A 21355-nucleotide genomic window follows, 5' to 3' on the forward strand; every position below is an offset into this window, starting at 1 on the left:
AGAGTGGAAAGTGAAACAGAGCGAGAGAGACAGAGAGAGAAAAAGAGAGAGAGAGCGAGAGCGCGCGCGCGAGTGAGAGACGGCTTTACAATCCCAAAAAGAAGACACAAGGCTCACATTAGCTGCCCGTCCCGTTTGCTTGAAAGAACACAACCGAAAGGTGCAAACTTGTCAAAAAGGCAATAAAAAGTGGCTGTAATGATGGAAGGGATAAGGTTCGGACATGTGTGGCTTGAATGCACCTTGCTGCTCTGCGCTTTGCAACGTAAGTCTTCTTTATTTCTTTTGCCTTTTTTTAAATCCCCTGAGCTGTTTTTTTTGTAGTTTGAGGAAAAACTTTTTGACTTGCGCTTTCTGTTCCACATCAGTAACTTTGTTGCATTGTTCTTATTTGGCAAATGAAAGCGCCTAGGATTAATTTCGACATCTTTCCAACAAGTGCAAACTTGCGTATGAGGTGGTTGCGGTCCGATTCTAGTGGAAGTCCCCCTGTCCACACCTCATTGCACCTTGAAACTTATTTTTTTTCCACAATCAGACACAACAATCAAAAGAGTGGTGATATATTCTAGTTAAATCAGACAAATATAAGAAAAACAGTATGTAATAGTGCTATAACAGTTTGCATTCCAAGTCATTCAAATTCATTCACAGTGCACCAAGAACTTAAAAGCAACCAACCCACCTCGCACCATTCATTCATTTTCTAAACTGCTTTATCCTCACAAGGGTCGCAGGGGGTGCTAGAGCACATCCCACCTGACTTTGGCCAGGATAGTCATAAGTCAAAATCTTATTAAAGTATGCCCAATTGTCTTTTTTAACACTATATCATGGGTCAGGAACTTTTTTTTTGACTGAGAGAGCCATAAACAATTCATATTTTCTAATGTTTCTTGAGAGCTTTTTCAGATTTGATTAGTATAAATATACGAAAATGTGTTTTTTTGTCATTTCACTTCTTTTAAAGTACAAAAAGTCTCTGAATTCTTTTGACAATATTGTTATGGTGTTGCTAATAAATCAGTATCAATGATATGATGCATGCACAAGAGTAATAAAACAAAAATATGATTAAAGTGGTAGTAGAGGTAGTGTCAATGGCACAGTGACTCTCTTATTAGTGCTTTCGGGACTCAGCTCTCTCACCAGTGATTTCCATATTTTACCTCACAGGTTAATGGAGAGCCATATGCACCTATGAAAAGAGCCAGATATGGCTTCCGAGCCATAGGTTTCCATACCCATGTTACTATATGGACATATTTATACATTTCAAATGTGTACATTCCCTTTTGGCAGTGCCACCCTGGTGCTTAAACCAGCTAATATGTATATTTTGCAGCATTCTATCATGGAAAGATCGACAAGTTTAAAAATTGCATTTTTCAAAAGTAGAAAATGACTACATTACGTAATACTCATTCAAAGGAGCTCACTCCTCTACCAGGTAAAGAGTATCTGTCCATCATGACCGCACCCACTCCGAGCTTTCCGGAATAGCATGGGGGATGGTGGTTGAGTGGCTGTGTTGGATAACTATTGTTGCCCTGGGGTGCCACATTTTTGGCTTTTGGGAGTGACATTTTAACCTTTACCTGTTAGAGTTCCTGACTTTCGTTGCGGTGACGTAGTGACAAGGTGTGGTTGGGTGGGATGATTCCCCTGGGGCACCAAATTTTGAGGAGTGGTCAATTTTGGAACAGAAAAAGTATTAAACATCAGTATTTTTGGTGCAAAGGTCCAACCAATTTCTCAGTCTTGTTTCTCTAGTCAATATGTTTTCAAACTATTGTTAAGTCAAGGGTACCTGGTTTTAGTAGCTCCTTTTGTCCCACCCTTCTGTGTGTACTTAACTGTCTGATGCCCTTCAGTTTACTCAGGTCTATTTAAACTAAAACAAGAGGATGTTTAATTGATGGATGCAGTGCAGACGACACATCTTGCCGCTCTTTGGCAAGAGTGATTGATTGATTTAAAGGCTGAGTACTTCCCGGCCCCCTTCCAACCATGAAGTTGTGTACACTGTGTCTTAGTCATGGGAAAAAAAGTCATATTTTCACCTTGTCCAGAAAACATTCTTTAAAAAATGCCTTATTTTTTTTCCCATCTGCATCTAGCATGCTTCTGCTCTAAAAATAGCAATACTTGTAGGATCTCTGTGGGACCCGCATTCTCAAATTCTGCTCAAATTCTGCCCTTTCTCACACACACATGCACACACATGCGTTCAGAGCCTTCAATGGACTAAACACCATCATGGGACACATATCACAGTCGTACGGCATGCTTGTTATCTCATGGGCATTTGATACATGTTCTCATGCTTTTGCCCTATGACCCAGTCCATTTTTGTCACTGAAAGTTTGCCATTCCAACTGTAACAGGGATTGCTTGGGAAAATTCTAAGACAAATTAACTTTGCTGGATTGGGATAAGAACTAATTGATGATAAAATAAATCAGTAATAGAAGTAGGCAAACTGTGGTTGACCCCAAAGAGTTGCACCAAGCGGAAAAATTGTAGTGACAAGCGTTTACCGAGTTAGAAGTGCCACTTCTTTGTCTATGGCCGCTTTCATTTTGACGTTAATTTCCTCACTTTTATTTTCCGTACCCCCCGCCTTACCCTGGAAGCAAGAACCCCCTGCGGCCATTTGTAATTATTATGGTATTAGGCCAGAAAAGGAGTAATTTAGCTTTAAGGCGATAAAAGCTAGCAGGAAACCCTACTTTTCAAATGTTTTGGCATGGAGTTTAAGCTGGAATCTTTGGGTTGTGTAGTCCTGAGTGACAGATGCTTTGGGAAGAGCAAGTCTATGTTTGCCCCCTTGTCATCCAGGCATCTATTGGTCTCGGAACATCGGGGGTGTAATTATTGAAGTGATTCACATCCTTCGGTAGGCTGACAGGTGGGTAAGTGTATGTTTTTCTGTCAGTAACTGAGACCTGTGATGGAATTAGTGGTATTTTTCCCGGACGTGTCGTAGCGCGCTCTGTAAAGTTTGCGTTTGCTCGTTGTCTCTTTGCATTCCACGGAAAAAGAACTTCCTTTCTTTCTCTTAATCCCCCCTCTCACCATCAATAATCCGTTTACAAACAAACAGACTAACAAAGCGCTGGCAGAGTTTTGCAAAGGTGCAACGTAAGCTCATGCCGCTTTAATTGTTGAACTAAGTTATGCTTCAACGAATATTCAGGAGACAAATGGAGATCATCAGTCATTTGAATGAAGGATGGGCTCTTGTTTTCCAACTAAGGAAGTCCTTTGAGCGGCGAAATACTGGAGGATTCCAGTTACTCCTCCTTTCACAAACTATCTTTTGCTGTTTACATTTCTGGTAAATTACACGTGAAACTCAATTAGAGTGGCCAAATTCAGGCATTGATGATGTCGCAGTCCACAACACAAGTTCATTTGAGGACTCCATAATGCAAGAACGATGCAAATCGTAACAGAGACTTTGTGAATCTATTCAAAAGTCATATAAAAATTGTGCTATCATCAAACACATTACTCCCGCCATAAAGACTCGTATTGGTACTGCAAAATTACCCATCAGAAAATTGTACAACGCTCCTAAAAACTAAATTTTCGAACTCTGGTATTTCTATCAGTTATAAGTGCTATGCTTTACTGGTTGGCTGAGCTAAACCTGGCATCTAGGGGTATTTCTGCGTGTTTGCTAACTGTGATTTCCCACACATCCATGCTTCTGTGCACAATTTCTAGATGATGACCCAACGTAGCATCAGGATAATTGCCTAGTGTGTTTTAGTGCAGGCAAAGGGCTGTGTTTGCTTTTTATGTCATCAATGCAACCTTAGTGTGTGAGATTTATGGCCGCTACTTATGATTTTTGAAACTCATCCAATACCCCCTTCCTCTTCCACTTCCGACACACACATACACACTACACTGACCTGGCAGCATTACCAACTATCTAAAGAACACTAAGGGGTTTCTTATCTTCTACACATTCTGTTTCAAGGCTCTTCATTGGCTGAAATATGTATATTCTCGACAGTGCATATTGTTTAATGATGACTAGCAAGTAAGGGGGTTCTTTTTGGAAGAGCTTCCTTTTTGTCAGTAGGGGCTGTACAATGAGGAAGGAAGGAAGGGTAGGTCAGATGAAGCTATGGTATGGGAGATGATTAAAAAGCTGACTATTGTGTTAGCACTGTAGGAGTCTTGTTGTTCCTCTCTCAGGGGAGGAAGATGTTGGTGATGAGAATTTTTTAAAACATGGCCTTGAAAATGAAAATAGGCTTTGTGAGTCTGCAAATGTTTCCTTGATTCCCTATTTTTGATGCAGGTAGTTGTGATGGTACAGAGGGGGGTTGCAAATCATAGAAGGGAACAAAATTGAAAATTCACAAAGCTCGTTCATGTAGAGAAGCGAGGTTAAGTGCATCCAATCCTTTTAGTGAGAGAGCTGCAGCAAGATATGAATAATAAGCTTTATTTTAAAATGTATTTGTTGTTGTTATGATGTCAGGAAACACATTTGTTTGGGCACCACCAACTGAAGAAAACACTTATCTGTACAGTTTCTTGGAGAACAAAGAAGTGCTTCTTTTTCATGCTGTCAAGATGGGTTTTTAGTAAAAACTCATTTAGATGAAAAGAGCACATCAGGTAGTAGCTGTGAGCTAAAAACTGAGTGCCTCTAGTGAAGAATACCATTCGAAAAGGGAGAATAAAAAAAAAAGAACGATTAACGAGTAGATCATTTGATTGGCAGCATGGAAGTAATCCTAACCCCTCCAAACCCCAAACCCACCATCTGACTGTTGGCTGGCAGGGCGTCCTCTGGGAGTCCCGCAAGCTGTTGCTTTTTCAGACATCAACAGTTGCCTCAACAGCAGTTGTCTAATGCACCCCCTTCAAAAAAAGACCCTGCCATCCCCCCTTCCCTCACACTTTGAGTTCAATTACCACCTTGTGGTGAGCCACCCTGCTGGCTCGGTGGCACAGTTGTGCAGTGTGTATGATATCCTCATATCTCCATGAGAAACAATTGCCTGAGAGCCATAATTTTAATCCCAGAAGAAAAGGAACCAAGTGGTGTCGTGTGTAACTCAAGAGTGTGGATGGTGTTAAGTATGAACAAGGACCGCAAACAGTGAACATTTCTTTCTCCACCATAGTTCATCATTCAGGTTACTTTCCATTCCTTTTCCACTCAAGCATGATGAATGACTTCTTCAACCCACACTGACATATCTTTAGAAAATATTTGGGTAATGTAATGGATTACCAGATAAAAATAACTTGCTTGCTTCCTCAATTGCTCTCGTTTCTGGTTTTAGGCTCTGATATGAAAATAGCTAACCAATCAGTCAAGTTATTTCTGCCACCAATAGTTTCCCCAGTTAATATATCTGGTTGGAAAACTTCCAAGTGCAGACTACATATTTGAAGGAGTGGTCAAACAATTGTGACAATGGATTGCTCAGAAATTCTTTCTTGTGCTTATCTCGGTGGTATATTTACCAGGAGGGTAACTGAAAGGTCACTGTACATTTGAAAGGTTTCTATCTATCTACAAGCAGAGCGTAGGTGTGCAAATTCAAAAAGTTGCCGTGACAAAAGCGAAGGCCAAGACCTCGGAGATCACTAGAGCCACTTCTCATGTCCAATCTTGTTTCGCATGAAGGCGAAAACATTCCTGCGGTCCTGTGAATTTAATCTGGTTAATGGTTAAGCAGCAGTGTTTAACCTCTCCAGTGAGGCTGGTCACTGTTTGACAATGAGATCTTATTGCTTCTAACTGGGCCATGGGGACTGTGAGGCAAGAGTAGAGGCATAAATCCTGTTTACTGGAGGATCACAAGATGGAGGAGTGATGGATGGTGTTGGTGAAGAACTGTAAGTGATGCTGTTTAATGCACTTCCCTGTCATGCCAAAGCGATATTGTTTTTATTGGATAACAGATTTCCATAAAAGTCATTTATTAAAGGTGGATCAAGGACTATGATTGGAAAAAAATGTGTTAAATGAACTTTCTTAACCATGACTTCATGCCAACATGTGTGGGAATGGAGGATGTTACCTGAGCACTGAGCCAGTAGTATCGTCCGAAAAATAGGTGTCAGTTTTCATAGTATTGCAGTCAATCAGCCAGGCAGCTGCCTCAAGGACATAGCTTATCTTTTTATTGAGGGTTCTTCTTACAAGAAGTCCCCGCGAGGCAACTATCATGGGACAGAAGTTGTCTTTGCTCTTCTTTGCTTGTGTGAACTTGACTTTGTGGAGAAAGAGTACAATTAGCATGCATTGAGGGCTAAAGCTGCACAAGTCTCATCCTGTCCTTTACGAGTTGATGTTATGTCGGTTACGTTTCTTTTTGGAATTTGCAGAATGTTATTATTTATCCATCTCAAAAGTCTCCAGTGTTATATTTCCAGTGTTTTTATCAGTAGTTGCAATATGAAGCATTGGTAGAGGCCTGTTTTTTTTGCAGATATCCTTCTTGAATCCTCAGCGGAGATGACTTGTTTTTGGTTTGATTTGCCTGTAGCAGTAAACAGATGCTCTCTCAAGTTTCACTGTTTTGATTCATCATCAGCAGGAAAAGGCAACCAGGCTGCCCTGCTTTTTTTTATGAATATTTAATTCTAAATCAATAGTTTACAATTGGGTTAGAGCTCCATCAGGGTAAATGATTCCCGATTCCATGTCTGTACATAGTGCAGAGCATCAAGACTGACAAATTGTTATTACCGGGGTAATGTCAGACTTACAGAGTGGTTAACTGATTTAGCTTGTTGTTATTAAAGTGGGCTAAAGTAATTACAAGGCCACCCTCATGCCTTGAGATTTTCACTGTTACATTTTCAAACTTTGTTAACATTTATTCAAATAAATTTATGTTGTTATATTGAAGGGCATAAAGGATATTTGGTCTTTTAGGCCACAATTGGCTAAAAAGCAAAAAGGTGGAGCACAAGCTTCCTGAACCCCCTCCTTAACAAAAAAAAAAACATATGCACCCCGCCCATGCCCAGCCTCTTTTGATCCCATTCCCCACTCACATCACAGACTTCAAGATTTGTCTCTGTGGGCAATGATAAAAGACGTACTGCCCCTCCCATGTCAATTAGTAGCCCCAAAGTGTGCACTATGCATTATTGTGTGTGTGTCGATTGAAAGCTGTGTGCAAGGGGGGTGTGTGAGCTTGGTTAATGGTCGGGGCAGTCAGGGCACATGTTCAATAATAAGGCTTAACAAAAGAGAACAGGAATAGGAAGGCATAGAGGCAGGATGATGGGCTTTTTAAGTGTGTTGCTTCTTTTCAGCCCAGGATGGTCTTATATACTGAACTAATAAATACAATTTGATTTCTTTTACATTACTTATTATACCGTTACCCTTTAGAGAGGACTGGGAACCAATTAGGGGTTTTTATTATACAATATGATAAATTACTATTATTTAAGCACCTTTCAGAGCACATGGTTCACAGTAATTAACCAAGGATTTTCCCATGTTAAAAGTCTATAATTAGTCTCATTTTAGTTGTGTTTTTATTCTGTGTTTACAATATTTTGAGCTTGGTTGCAGTAGCATTTTGGGCCCTCAGTCTTGCATATTGCTTCTTTAAAATGGATTACATGAAAAAGGATTTCTGAGAAGGAAGGTGATTTATCTGAAGCAGATAATGTTTCCATCAATTCAATTATTTTATTTGTTAGGGTGCTAGTCACTTTAACCGACAAACAAATGATATATAGATATTTTCGACCCATCTTGCCTTGGTTTACTCAAACTCAAGAACCTACAATCTGTGCACTTGCTCCATGCTGCTCAGTTATTAGAGCCAACACAAGAGGGGAGAGAGGGTTGAGGCTTGAGCTTGCCAAACAAAACCCTTGTGCAGAAATTAAAAATATATCTTAAAACCTATCATAACAACTAATTCCCTTTTAAGTTCGCTCTATGTTCTCGCTAGAGTTTCAAATGGTTTAAAAAGAAGCAGTGTATTTTCATGCATTTTTCAGTAGTGTACCTGAACAAGGCCACATTGTTAAGACATTCCTTCGGGCTGTTGGAATTCAGGTATTAATAATTGGCTAAACACACACACACACTCAGCAGACAAGGAAAAAGGAATGGGAAGGAGGCAGAGGGTGACTATATATCTGCATTCTTCTGTAAAAAAAAAACATTTTACCAGAAGTCTGAGCCTGTCATGTGCGGCGAGTGTTTCGCTCCAACTGCATTAACGCCATCGTGTGTATCAGGGATTAGGAGGACATGACTCTACCATGTGTGTGGGCATCCATCACTCAGAGCTAATCAGTGCATGTGAATGTGACTAGGATTTAAGATAGGTTATGAATAGGCGTGTGCATGTGCCGTGTGTCTAAAGGAACAGTGGTACCAGCTTGCGATCTGACCCAAAATTCTACTTTGGCCCTCACATTTCTTCTATGGTTCTTTTATTACTTCTGTTTTTCCACAATCATTTTTCGTAATGCATCGATTTGTTCTTGTATGCATTATCTGTCTTGTCAGTTGGGGGGAAGTGTGTCAGCCAGGCTGTTGCAGCTAGACCTTGCGCCTCCTTGGCAGAGAACTCAGACTCCTGCGTTCTTTTTTGCAAAGCCCTCACCCACACAACACCAGATCCCCACTCCTAGGCCCATCTGTTTGTTTATATTTGAGAACGGTTCAGGGCAGTTGGCAAAGGCAAAAATCATTATACTTTACAATATTGGAATCTACTGGTTTTGGCACAATTTACAAGGAGAAATTTCTTTTTTTTAGAGTCATACCAAATTTAAGAACTGGTTTCTTAGATTTTACTGTTCAAAAACTTAATTCGTAGATCACTACACTGTTTCCATTCTAAGCGGGTGGCTAGATCCTTCTGTACAAACAGGAGACACTATCCAAATGATCCACACAATGTAGAAACAAGCACTCATATCAGACAAAGCCAGACGTGGTTATAAACACAATGAGGGAGGGCTGGTGTTTGCGTGTAAATTGAAGTATCAGATAAATATTGAAGTTACACAGTCGCACGTTATTGAATTTCGTTTGCACAGGATGTTGTGGTCATCTCAGTTATTTTGAGTATGAAGGTGTTATCCTTTTCATGGAACTGCAATTGAGTTTTTCCGTGTTATATATATATAATGCAGTGAAACAAGTCATATTACTCAGTGAGTGGTAAATTCACACTTTCAAGAGAAAACAAAAGAAAGGGGAGACAAATCAATTTGCAAGGCACGTTGCAGTTGGCAACTGGAATGGATAGCTGATACCCTTCTTTGCTCAGCTGCTCTCGATGCCATCGTTTGAATGAGGAATTTATAACAGGGCTCTCTCACTATGATGCAATACATTTACAGTACCATTGTCTTTGCTGGCTGCCTTCTTTGTCCTATAGAAAATGTATGCCCAAATGCCGTGGAGTGTTTTAAATGGAGCAAACAGTTGGTGGCATTTACACCCGTGTGTCAGTTGACGGTAAAGTGTTTGGAGGCCATTTTGTCATTTGCTGACTTGTTTCTCGCAATCTGAAAGTCAAACAATTGTCAGTCATCCAACCCAAAACAAAGTAGAGGAATAACTTACTATTGTCTATTGTTTCTATATCTTTCTAGTGTATTTTGTTCTCCAGGAACATTTTCAAGGATCATACTTCTTCAAGGATGAACCTTAAAGGTTCTTGAGCAACTTCTCTTGCTCATACCAAGTAGTTGAATAATCTACCTTATATTGCCTCTACATAATGGAAGACTACAGTCATGGAAAATTTTAGAGCTGCACTGATGACAGAGTGCCATCAAACCTCTCGCCCCCTTAACATTCCACTGTTCACAGTAGTTCTCACCTCTTCCTGCGTTTGACATTCCCCTCCTCTTTTGGTCCCCACCTCACTATGCCAACCGCCCCTTGCTCTACTTCGTCGACCACTTCCACCTGCACTGACAAGCTTTTGAGCATTCATCTTTGTCGCTCTATAAATGCCAAAATCTGCCCTTGGGCGTCCAATCTGAAAGTGGTATGTGTGTAATTCTAACCTCTACATGCATTCAAAAGTGCAGTGTTCTCCGATGACATTTTCAGACATACACTTTTGTGACATTCATACGAGACAGGGTGGATACTCAAATATGGGGGAATCGTATTGAGGTGGTGATAGCAATGTATTATCTGAAAAAGATAGCACTCTCATAGTCACTTGTGCAAAAATAAACTGCCAATATTTGGACAATGTAATTGGTAGGGAATTGTATTCTTTTAAGATCACATTCAACATTTATCCTCTGAAATTGTTGTAATTGTTTCGACAAGAGAAAAAATCTGTTCTTTTACAAATCCTTTTGGGAATAAGATTCTGGTAGCCATATTTATTTTTTTAACATGAAAAAAAATGAAGGCAAGTCTTTTGATTTGAAGAATTGTCTCATTTATTTGAATGTTGTTTTCCCAAAAGGTAATTTTGTCCCTGGATATAAAAGGAGTTTCACTTTTAATATCTGTCAGTCCTTATTGGAAAACTGGCATTACATTTCCAATTCACTGCCTGTATATTTTTTGCTGCTCATTCCAAAAGATGAAATGCTGATGAAAGCACAGCTTAATCTCACCGCTGGACATAACGAAGGACGCCGATTCAGAGCTTTTGAAGTTCTCGTCTCATTGAAACAAAGTTCAAAGGAGCCATGACGGCTTTCACCTCAATATCCTTTTCCTTTTCTTTCTCCCACACTTCTTTTCTGAATGAACATCAACACCAGTGATATATCAGATGCATTTAATTCCTCCTCAACCTTTTTTATATTCATGTGTCAAGCTTTTCAAAAACCTCTTTTCATAACATCGTCCACCTTTTTTCAGCTTCATACCTCAGTCTTTTCCTCCTCCACCTCCCTGCTTTCATTTGTTCAAGATGCGTGGCAATGGGAGAAGGAGGAGGGTTTTATGGTGCCAGGTTAGTCAGTTCAGCATTTTCAAATGCATTTCCTTGCTCACACATTAAAGAAGCAAACTTAATAAAGTATAAAGCTAAATCAGCCATGTTTGCAAAGTCCCATAGTGGTGTAAAAACACATGTAAACAAAATTCTGATGAGAATGTGATAGCATTCCCATAGAATCTCACCCAATAGTGCTTCCACCGAGGCACTCAATTTATGGACTATGCACTATAATAGATAATGACAGAAATGATGAAGAAGAAACAGTTTTAAAATCCTATGGATTATTGCGGTTAAAAAGGGGGCATTAACTTGACCTGTATCAAACATCCAATCATGTTTTTTGGAGCCAAAAAAAAAAGAAATATGGATTTTGGCAAACTTATAAAGAAGAGGCAACGGTTGAAGGATCAAAAGATGACCTATGATTGGGAAAAAAGTGTGTCCACGTACCTATTGAATGATGTCATGCCAAAGGGGTTGACAGGGGTTGGTGATTTACAGTAGTTTGCCTCCTTTAATAATAGAGTTTATCAGGAGGTAAAAATACCTTCCTTAACAACTGCTTAGTGTATTTTTTTTAAACCACAAGGAAACATTTTTACTCTTGTTTAACCCTGAGGTGAAATATATTGGGCTTGCTGCATTAATATATGCAATAGAAAACACTGATGAAAATTCTACCATCTCATTAAGAGTAATTAAATGGTTTAATTTAAAAAAAAATTCAAATTTAACTTTTTGGATTTGGCATTCATTGCATAGCATTTTGTTAAACTTTAATGGCAAATGGAAAACTCAGGTGACTCATGCTTCTAGTTCAAAATGACAAGGCCACATTTTTTTACGAGTTCACTTTGGAAGCGGATGTGAATGGCGGAAGCGGCGGCACCAGTGGCTTTCGCGGTTTCTTCTTTGGTGTCCGGCGCCTGGAGGCGGAGCCGCATACAGGTCAAAACACGTCCTTGTTTTGTCTCTCTCGGCTTCAGCGCATTCTGTGATGGTTATCAAGCAACTCCGGCTAACTTTAACTGATAGCCATCAGAGGAGTTATTTGGCATGACTTGGACTGATTGCGTTCAACACCCATTTTTTTGGACTAATTGTGCTATGCAGATGTGTGGAATCCCACAAATTGTTAATGGATATTGAAATCACAATCCTTATTACTGAATCTCTTGTGTCCAATTTCATAGCTAATGACTTCATCATCCAAGCTATGAATACTAATCAGAAGACTTAACCAGCATAGTTTAAGAATATTCTGAAATAATATTCTATTTTTGGACGCAAGTTTTTTTTCCTGGTTGAACAATTGTGTGGTGATGCCTTGAGTCATGAGTTTATATTCTGTGGCAATATTAGAAATTCAATACCATTGAGTTTGGATTCATATATTTAGATGTTTTACAATTAAATAATTCAGACCAAATCAATGGTATCGAAGAAGTTTACTTGATTTTCCTTTTCTTTTCTCTTTACATCACACAATGGCGGTAAGTACTACCCTCCTTTGGGGTCTCTATCTCCTACCCCGTTTTGTAATCCACCCTTCAGCGTATCACATCTCCCGCGGACTATGTCAGCAGTCAGACTTTGATGTGGTGCCACAATGTATTCGTCCCGTCTCTGTTTACAATCTCCTGCCGTCGGCATAATATCTGCCAATCAATAATCATGTGACCTCACTGTCCACTCTGGGCCTGCCCGCTGCGTTTCCCAATTCATCCCCCGGCCCGCGTTGCTTCGACCCGTGACCCCCAAAGACCCTCGTGTGCCCCGTCCTTTCCTTCTTTTACCAACCATGTCTGTCTTGCTGCGATAAAACAGCCTGTACGTCTGTTACCCCGGCAACATATTGTCCCCCAAAGCGCGAGCAAATCTCTTGTTTGAGCAAAATATGCAATTATGGCAGCGACTAGCAGGAGAGGAATATAAATGAAAATTGACAGAATTAAAAGGAGATGGATCAGCTGTTTGCTTATGATTATAGTGAATGAACATCCAACCGCCTTCTTTTTTGTGTGGCCCATCCTGTATTCCCGCAGAGATGATGGGAGATGACAGGTGGGCTATTATGCAGAAGATTAGCTGGCATTTCTGGAAGGTTAATACACACATTTATGCTAACTTTGTATGTGTGGCCACAAGTAAAGGGACACCTGTTATATACACTTACAGCACAGCTGTCCAACTGGTCCTCAAGGGGTGCAGGTATACATTCCAACTGAAGATGAATATAAATTTTCACAAATCTGATGTCTCAAAAGTGTAATCAGTTGATTGCAGTCAGTCAGGTGCTGCTGGTTTTAAAAGAAACCTCGTTGGTCAAACTTTCAGTGCTGAATCAAAAATCTGCACCCACTGTGGCCCTTTTATGGATAGTTAGGACGCCCCTGGAGTCAATAAATACATTAGCAGTCCCTCGCATTCTCGTCCATTTGCCAAATATAGAATAGTATAGCAAATGCTCGTTATCTTCTCTTCTACTGTCTTATCGTTGATCTTGTTTGAGGGTGTCTGTGCAAAAATAGAACTTACTTTTTTCCATTGCCTTGTGTCAAAAACACACTTGAGAAACGCAGACATCCGTAAGATAAGGCGGTGCCACATCAGGCGTGACGAAAGACGCGTTTAATGATAGGCTTACTTTTATCTCCTTTTAATGGGTCTATCTGTATGGAAGGCGGCATTAGGTTGGAGACTGGTAGGAGATATTTGAGGCGTCAGTCTGTGTGATATGCTGTAGTGACTTAAAGTTTGCTTGTCGCGGTTGTTAGTGAGCCTGTACGTCGTCACACGCCAACAAGTTAGTCATGCTGCCTTGCTCTGTCTCTCTCTCTCTCTCTCACTCATTATAAACTCACCCTATTCCCTAAACCTTGACGCCAGACTGCACCGTGTCAGTGAGTGTCACTGTCTGCAGAAGCTCATAACCATGTTTGCCAATACTTTAGACTCTGCTACCCTGGAGTATGCGTAAAGAAGCAAACAAAGAAATGCAATATTTATGTGGATGTGCGGCAATGCTTTCGCAGGATTTCAATTAGACAAAAAAAATGAGAAGAATAGTAATTCATTGTAAATTATTTAATCCCATTTGAAATGAAGTAGGATTAATGAGGGAATGTTTCATTTTTGCAAATTGCATAGAAAAACAATGAAAGCAGTTAGTAGTAGTAGTAGAAAGGATCAATTTCCCCAAGATTTATGGACAGTCGAAAACTTTAAGGTGGCTCACATCATCAACGGCGAGGTTAATTCTTCTTATCATGCCTAGAGTTATAAAATAATCCTGATTAGGATTATCATGAATCGTCGAGTTGAAGTAAGCAAAGTGGAGACTTCGGTGTATTAAACTGCACTGATTATTCATACCAAACAAAAATGGAGGCCTATCCGCGGCACAGCGGGACTCTAACGGATTTATAAATCTCTCTTGGAAGAAAGGAAAGAATGCACGGGAATAGTAATTAACTCTGAATATCTCACTGGAATAAGATAGGATTAATAGGGAGCTTTGGTTGGGCTTTTGCACCCCTTGCTCAGATGCATCATGGGAGTCTACCTCCTGTATCTCACTACAGAAGGCTTGGTTTGCCTGCGCCAGTGGGCTTGTGACCATATCTGCCTGCCAGCTAACCAGAGATTGCCAGTGTACTGATGTGTGACTCTGTACCCCCCACTTACTGGTGTTCATCCAAGCATTCAAAAGTTAATCCGCCATAATGGGCAAAAAAGGCACGAAAGTGAGCAAAGGTGGGTGGGGGTAGAGGTAGGCCAGAGTGCGGCACTTGAAGGGTAAGCCAGGAGGGAAAAACATTGACAAGCAAAAGGTTTAGGATTTTGAGTCAGACTAAATCAATGGCTTATTCTGTGTTTGGGGACAGAAAGTGATAAAATCTAAGGCCATGTGACACTGAATCCACACAAATAAAAGGGGAATATCCTAATCAAAAAGCACAAGTGTGTACTTGTGTTTTCAGTGTTCATGTATGTTTGAATTGGACCACAAATGAAGAGGCAGTCGTTACTATATAGAATAAACTTGTTCAAAAACAATATTTAAAATTGTAAGGCAATGTATTTTAGTCTGGCCCTCTTTTGAATAAGTCATAAAATTGCAGACCAAAGCAAAACAAAGATGTTTATCACTTACCCCTGTGTCAAAATACATCAAGCAAGAACTATCAATAACAACAGTGTTGTGTTGTTATAGGAAGGTACATTCAAAGACTCCAGAAAGAAAGATTTACAGACTGTTGATGAATTAATCCGTCACTAATGTGACCTTACTACAAGAATACGGTACTAGTCGTGGCCTTTTGGCTTATCCCCTTCTAAACTTTCACTGTGGCGACCCCTGTGCGAATAAGTCAAAAGTCCATCACCAGTACAGTACTTTTGTTGTATGGTCACACTAGTCAGTAATTATTTCATCTTGACGTCATATTTTCTTCAGTTTAGTTGTACTGACCTGAGAAAATATCAAAGAAACGACCAATTACCCGACTTCAAATTTACTCATCACACATTTTGTCAGTTTCCAAAACCTTTTGTACTTCCACTCCGACTACACTCGTACGGTATTCTCTGTGCAGTGGCATGACGACGTGTGAAAGACAAGTAGGCATGCGAGGACACATGGAAGTCATTTGAAGGTCATGCCTCGACCAAGGTTTTCCCGGCACAATGCCTGAATTCACTCCTCAGCAGGGCTTCCTCGGACCTTTCTGAACTCTTGCTGCGCATGGTCTTTGTCGTGACTGTATAGCGCCATTTGCACAAGAGCGAGGAGACTGCCGGGAGAACGGGGGCATTAGAGTCACCTGGGGGGCTAATTTGAGTGCTGTAAGAGGGAGTGTGGAGGTAAGCCAGTGACCCGTATTGTGCACTACACCCTGTCACTGCTGTATTTCATTACACCAGGCCCTCCCTTGTCCGTTTTTTCCCTTTCTCTTTCGTCCTATCAGGAGTGCAGCCTGTTTATGCCTCAGCCTCTATATCCCTCTATCAGTGCTGCACACTCTGGGGGAGGGTTTAACCATTCTATTGAGCATGTTGGATGAAAATGTGGTGAGAAGAAAGGAAAGAAAGGAGGAATAATCGAAAATACGTGTACTCTGGCGACCTGTTATCTTATTCCGCCAAGACTGGCTTGTCACTGTTGAAATCTTTCAATGGGTTATTCAAAACTGATCTATGAAAAAGGAAACACTAAAACCCCCTCGTAAGGATTAGAAATCCCACCAGGATGCAACCTTCTGTAATCACATCCTTTGCAAACTAGATAAAAGTCCAGATTGATGATTACTATAATGAAAACCAATCTGTTTTGCCTCTGTGATTATTCACCCCCCTGTACTAAGTCCAGGGTTAAAGTCAAAGTTCACTGGAAGACTGCATCCTACGTATCAGTTATATAGAGAGAACCTATCCATTTATTCCAGTATTATATTCTGTCCCATTTTGCCATCCCATGTGAGCAGTAGAAGAGTTTTTCAAGAGGGTGAGGCTAAAGTGTTGGAGATGCCCTGGCTACCAGTGCCAAAATAGGCTTCATTAGAGAGTGAAGGCAGCAGTGGATGGAATGGAGAGTGGTGCTTGTTGCTCCAGTAAAGAGACAGTGAAGGAGGCACTTAGAAAAATGGACTATTTGCATCAGTACCCAGAATCAAAGCTGCATTTGCTACATTAATGAAAGTTATTTTTTTAACAGTATTGGAAATGTTTGATTCTAAAGTTTTTATTATAATTAATTCGCTTTTCCACCATTCTGACACGTCTGTGGTTTGGAATAGCTAAAATCCCGAAAGTGAACAAAAAATCCCAAGTAGCGAAATAAAGAAGCAAAGTACTCTGGCATATCTGTGTTATTTACACTTGTTATTTGTGGATGGTGTGTGACCGCTTGTGTTTGGCCAACACAATACTCAGGCGCTAAAATCCTGCTGCTGCAGGCATTCAAAATAAAATAAAATAAACATAAACATATCAATACAGAAAATGTGAGAAGAATGACATTTTTTCCAAGATCAGGCAGGTGTGCTTGTGGGCGACTATCAAAAAAGTTGCTATTTAAATAAACTTTGCTTAAGCTCAATGGTACTATACTAACTAACAGTATATTGTAAATCCTACTTATCTCTTGTCCCTTCTGACTGTGCTAAACCTGCATGTGTTCCTAACTCTGCACGCACACATCCGCAGAATTGCATTACTGTAAATGGGCTGAGTATTTATCTGCACAGCATGCTTGGAAATGACTTTGAGGATGAATTGATTCAAGGGGAAGTGACAGAGAGCGAGACGAAACAGCCCAGGCGGCAGCACTTTATCCCGAGCCTTTTAGTGAGATTAGCTGCAGCCTTAATGTCTTTCCCTTTTTATTTATACCGAGTCAGCCTTCTCGTCCCTCCTATTTTGCTTTGACAGAATACAGATTTTCTTTTGTTTCTGAAAACATAGTACATCATGTACCAGTAACCACAAGGCACTTATCTTCGTCAACCCTTGAACTGTGAAACTTATCTAACTTGTTAGCCAGTAACTAATATTCTATCATTTCTACCAGACTAACAGAATGGTGTCAATAATGAAACAAGTGACGATCCAATGACAAAACACATTCTCATTGATATATTGGAATACTTGAATTTGTCTTAAGAAAGTAAAAACCTGATTTTCTAAAATTGGGCTGGAGTTTTTCTCAGTTTATTTTGGGCAAGAGTTAGTGTACACCATGGTTTAGCCAGGATATCCTGTATATTTTATAGATCTCATGAGATTTTTGTCCTTTCCAGACACAACTCGGGCTTCCTGAACCACAATATATTCAATTTAGGTTGAGTAACAGACAAGGTTTGCACACTGTGTGACACCTATGCCCAGTAGGACATGATATGCAAGAAGAGGGTATTTTTTTGTATTCCTGCCAGCCTTTCCAGTTAAAATGAATTGGAAGGGACAACTGCATGTCATGGCATCTTTGTTGCCACTAGTTTCTGCACTATAACACTTTTCACCATCTTTCTTTTGGGGGTGTGTCTGAACTCATGCAGTCCACTGAGCTACTACAGCAAGGAGCAAAACAAAACCATTATTCCTTACGACTGCATCACTCTTGCCTGGGCCTACTGCTCTCTCCACTGATTGTGCCTCATTTGGAGAAGCCATTACAAATGACAGCATATGCAGGCAGATTGAATCTTCCAACCAATCCCTGCATATCATTCCAAGCCATTAAGTCATTTTCTCAGATAAATAGTCGACGACGACACACAGGAGACTCCATTATGCTGTCAGTTTATCTTACCCCACGTACTCAGCCTTTAATTTCTCCTTTTATGTTTTTGCCATCTCTAGTCCAATTTCATATGTAGCCAGTGGCAGTGGACGAAAGAATAGCGGGGGTGCATGGGGAAGAAAAGGACGGCATTGTGTTAATTGGAAGCCCTGCAAGGTAGAAGGAGGCCAATATTTCTTGGGGGACGGGTGTGGGGTGATGTGTTGTGGCGCCCCCAAACATTAAATATTAACACCCCCTCATCCTTGGCCCCTCGGTGACACCCTACTGATTGCCTTTTTTTCTCACACAGTCCATCTCGGACTTCTCTTTTCAATTGAGTTTAAATTAAGAGAGGCTACGAAGGGTAAGTGAGGGGGAGACCTAGCCTGGCATGTTAGCTGCTGGCTCTTCATTTTTGGAGATTTGATTTGAAAAGTAATGAGATTCTATTTCTTATTCTTATTTGATGCTCTTATTCTTTTGAGATGTTAAGCTTTTGCCCTGTTAACCAGTTTTGGTTGTGGATTTAGTCCGGAGTAGAGTGAACCTTGGCCAATTCAAGCTTTTTATGAAGTCATACTGAACAATTTGCTGAATCAAAATCATCAAGATGGGAAAGGAAATGTGTTCAAGTTGGAAATATTTACCGGTAAAGAGTTCAAACCAACAAACAGAGCTTTTATTCTTAATTGTCTATTAGTATAATTGTGAGCAGAATGATTGTCCATCTCCTTGTGCCCTGTGATTGGCTGACTAAGTTGATAGTGACTCAACAAAGTCCCTGTTGGTTTTCTGCCAAGTCGTACACTCAACTCAGTCCAGTTTTACTTGTCCTCTTTTGCTCTTCTTCTACCTCTTTTAAACATTCATCCTACTTCTCTTGTCGGACAAAAAACACTTGTTGACCAGACTGCCCTAAAATTCACCCTTTGAGGGTGGTAGACTTTTATCACCAACACCGTTGCTGGGACAACAGAGGGAATCTCTCATCAGACAAAAGACTGTCTGAGAGATGGACCTTGTTGCGTACTTCAACAATGTTTGTCCCCCCTAAAAGGGTTACACGGGGCACACAGACATACACACCAGATAGTGTGATTTATTTGTTACAACTGCGCATACTGCTACTTTAACGGCATGTATATGTCAAAGAGGAATGCACACATGTAGCCTAACCGGCAGACAACACCTGCTGATTAGTCGGATTGATGACTTGTGTCTCAAGTGCTTTTGAGCTGTGCTGTAGGTGACATGCTTTCATAAAAATGCTCTATCTTATCAAGTTTCACGGGACATTTTTCAGTTTGGATGACTGGTTGGCTCGTCTCCAAAATGTTAAAAAAATCTAATCTCTTTGATGAATGGCAAACTTTTAGTCGTGTATTTCATTATGTGATACATCATGCTGGTCACACAATAAATCTTTCCAGTCTTATGTTTATTTATTCAGGGACGGTGCCAATCAAATTTAAAAGTTGTAAAGTGGAACCCCCAAACTGTCCATACCATTGTAGGGATATTGCTGATTTTATGATCCTTCAAGGTGGGGATGCACGCATAGTTTAATCACTTAGCAGCCTAACGTTCCGCTTTGCGCCATTACGTCAGCATAAAGTCTGTGAGAAACATCAGACATACTCGTCCTTCACAGTGTCGTCCTGACGTCCTGTGGCTCCTCTTCCTCTTAAGTACAGTGCCTGATTTTCAAGTGCAAAAAAATGCTGTACCTGGCAAGAAGATAATAAAGATGATATAAAATGCCATAGAATCAAACGCAGAAGAATATAGGAAAATGAAAAATCCTGCTGTCGTTGGAAAACCAGTTAAGGAGAGTTAGAAGATCTCGACTACCAATTGCGACCCCAGCATGTGTTTTACCGTGTTTATGTATAGCCACAGGGGCTCCAGGTGTGATTTTTTTTTTTTTACTTGCTGAGGTGGACCGTATTTACAAGCCCAGACAGAGTGGACAAAGGCTTCTGTTTTATATAATTGCAGTGCAGTGACTCGATAATATCACCGTTTCCTCTTTGACACTAACCTCATCTTTTATGAGAATCTTGCTTTGTTAAATTCACAGGAAATCACATTAAGCAATAACTGTGGGTTTCTCCCCTGAGACATTAGCTTCACACGTGTTGTTCCTCTTAGAAGTTCAATTGTTGCCAGTCATTTCAATATGCTGTAGGTAACGTGACAATTAATGAAAATTTAACTAAAACTAAGTATCCCATAAAGTTAGCTTCGCTTAACATCTATGTAAAATGTTCAACTTATTTTTCCTTTTTTTCTTTAAAAAAACGCCAGAATAGTTTCGTGTGAGAGACATTTTTCATAGCTGATATCAGTCCTCAAACAGATCTGCACATTGAGAGAAAATTCTCTTTTTCTACAGTTTGTGTCTTGGGAATGGTGATATTTTTTTATTCGCACATCTTTCCCTGCAAGCTGCTTATGTATATTTATGTCGATTGGGCATGCAGTTTTCGAGACACTGCACAGCTCAACGCTCGTAGCGTGACACCTCGAATACATATACTACGCATTTTTATTTTCACAATTCATAACAGCTCCCGGATGCTCCTTTCATCAAAATGCTACAAGCAAATATAGCATATTTTAAAAATATGTATTTTTAATTGCTGAAATTAGCTTGCAGACAATCATCGGTAGACCATCTGGCTATTACGGGATCACTTTTGTTGTATACAAGCAATTAACTCGTCCTTTTTTCAAAATGTGTCAACTTTAGGATAAACACTTTTTATTTTTTTTCAGTTGTTCTACCAGAATCAGCTTTCTCTTTTACCTACTCACTCAACCGCCTCCATCCAAGCTTTGTGTCACCACAATCGCCTTTCATACTCAATCTCGCTTTTTGACGGCCATTGTTGGCTTCTGAGTGTACGTGAGAGTGTGTATGTGTGTGGCAGCAGCTGCCCTGCACCTGTTCTGCTCTCATCGGCCTACCGGTGACAGACTTCAGGGCTTTACATGGGGTCTCCCCATTCTGTAACCTTCCCTGTGTTTATCCTACCACCCTTCAGATCCTGTATATGCATTAAATCAACTGTAAAATGAATACTGTACAACTAGGAAATCAAATGAAAACTCTGGGTAAATTCAT

At 40.2% G+C, this 21355-nt stretch overlaps 1 protein-coding gene across 3 annotated transcripts in view; it reads left to right on the forward strand.

Moving 5' to 3' along the window:
* The first annotated feature begins 21 nt into the window (after positions 1–21).
* Positions 22–21355, forward strand: part of bcam (basal cell adhesion molecule (Lutheran blood group)) — a 38246-nt gene continuing 16912 nt past the window's right edge. The window contains exon 1 of one of the 3 annotated variants that reach the window (XM_077721823.1): positions 22–265. In XM_077721823.1, the coding sequence (XP_077577949.1) occupies positions 199–265 (67 nt within the window). In that variant the 5' untranslated portion in view covers positions 22–198. The remainder of the gene's footprint in view (positions 266–21355) is intronic. The other 2 variants (XM_077721824.1, XM_077721825.1) reach the window with 2 other exon arrangements.

The sequence above is a fragment of the Stigmatopora nigra genome, chromosome 7, assembly GCF_051989575.1.
Source record: "Stigmatopora nigra isolate UIUO_SnigA chromosome 7, RoL_Snig_1.1, whole genome shotgun sequence".
Taxonomy (NCBI): domain Eukaryota; kingdom Metazoa; phylum Chordata; class Actinopteri; order Syngnathiformes; family Syngnathidae; genus Stigmatopora; species Stigmatopora nigra.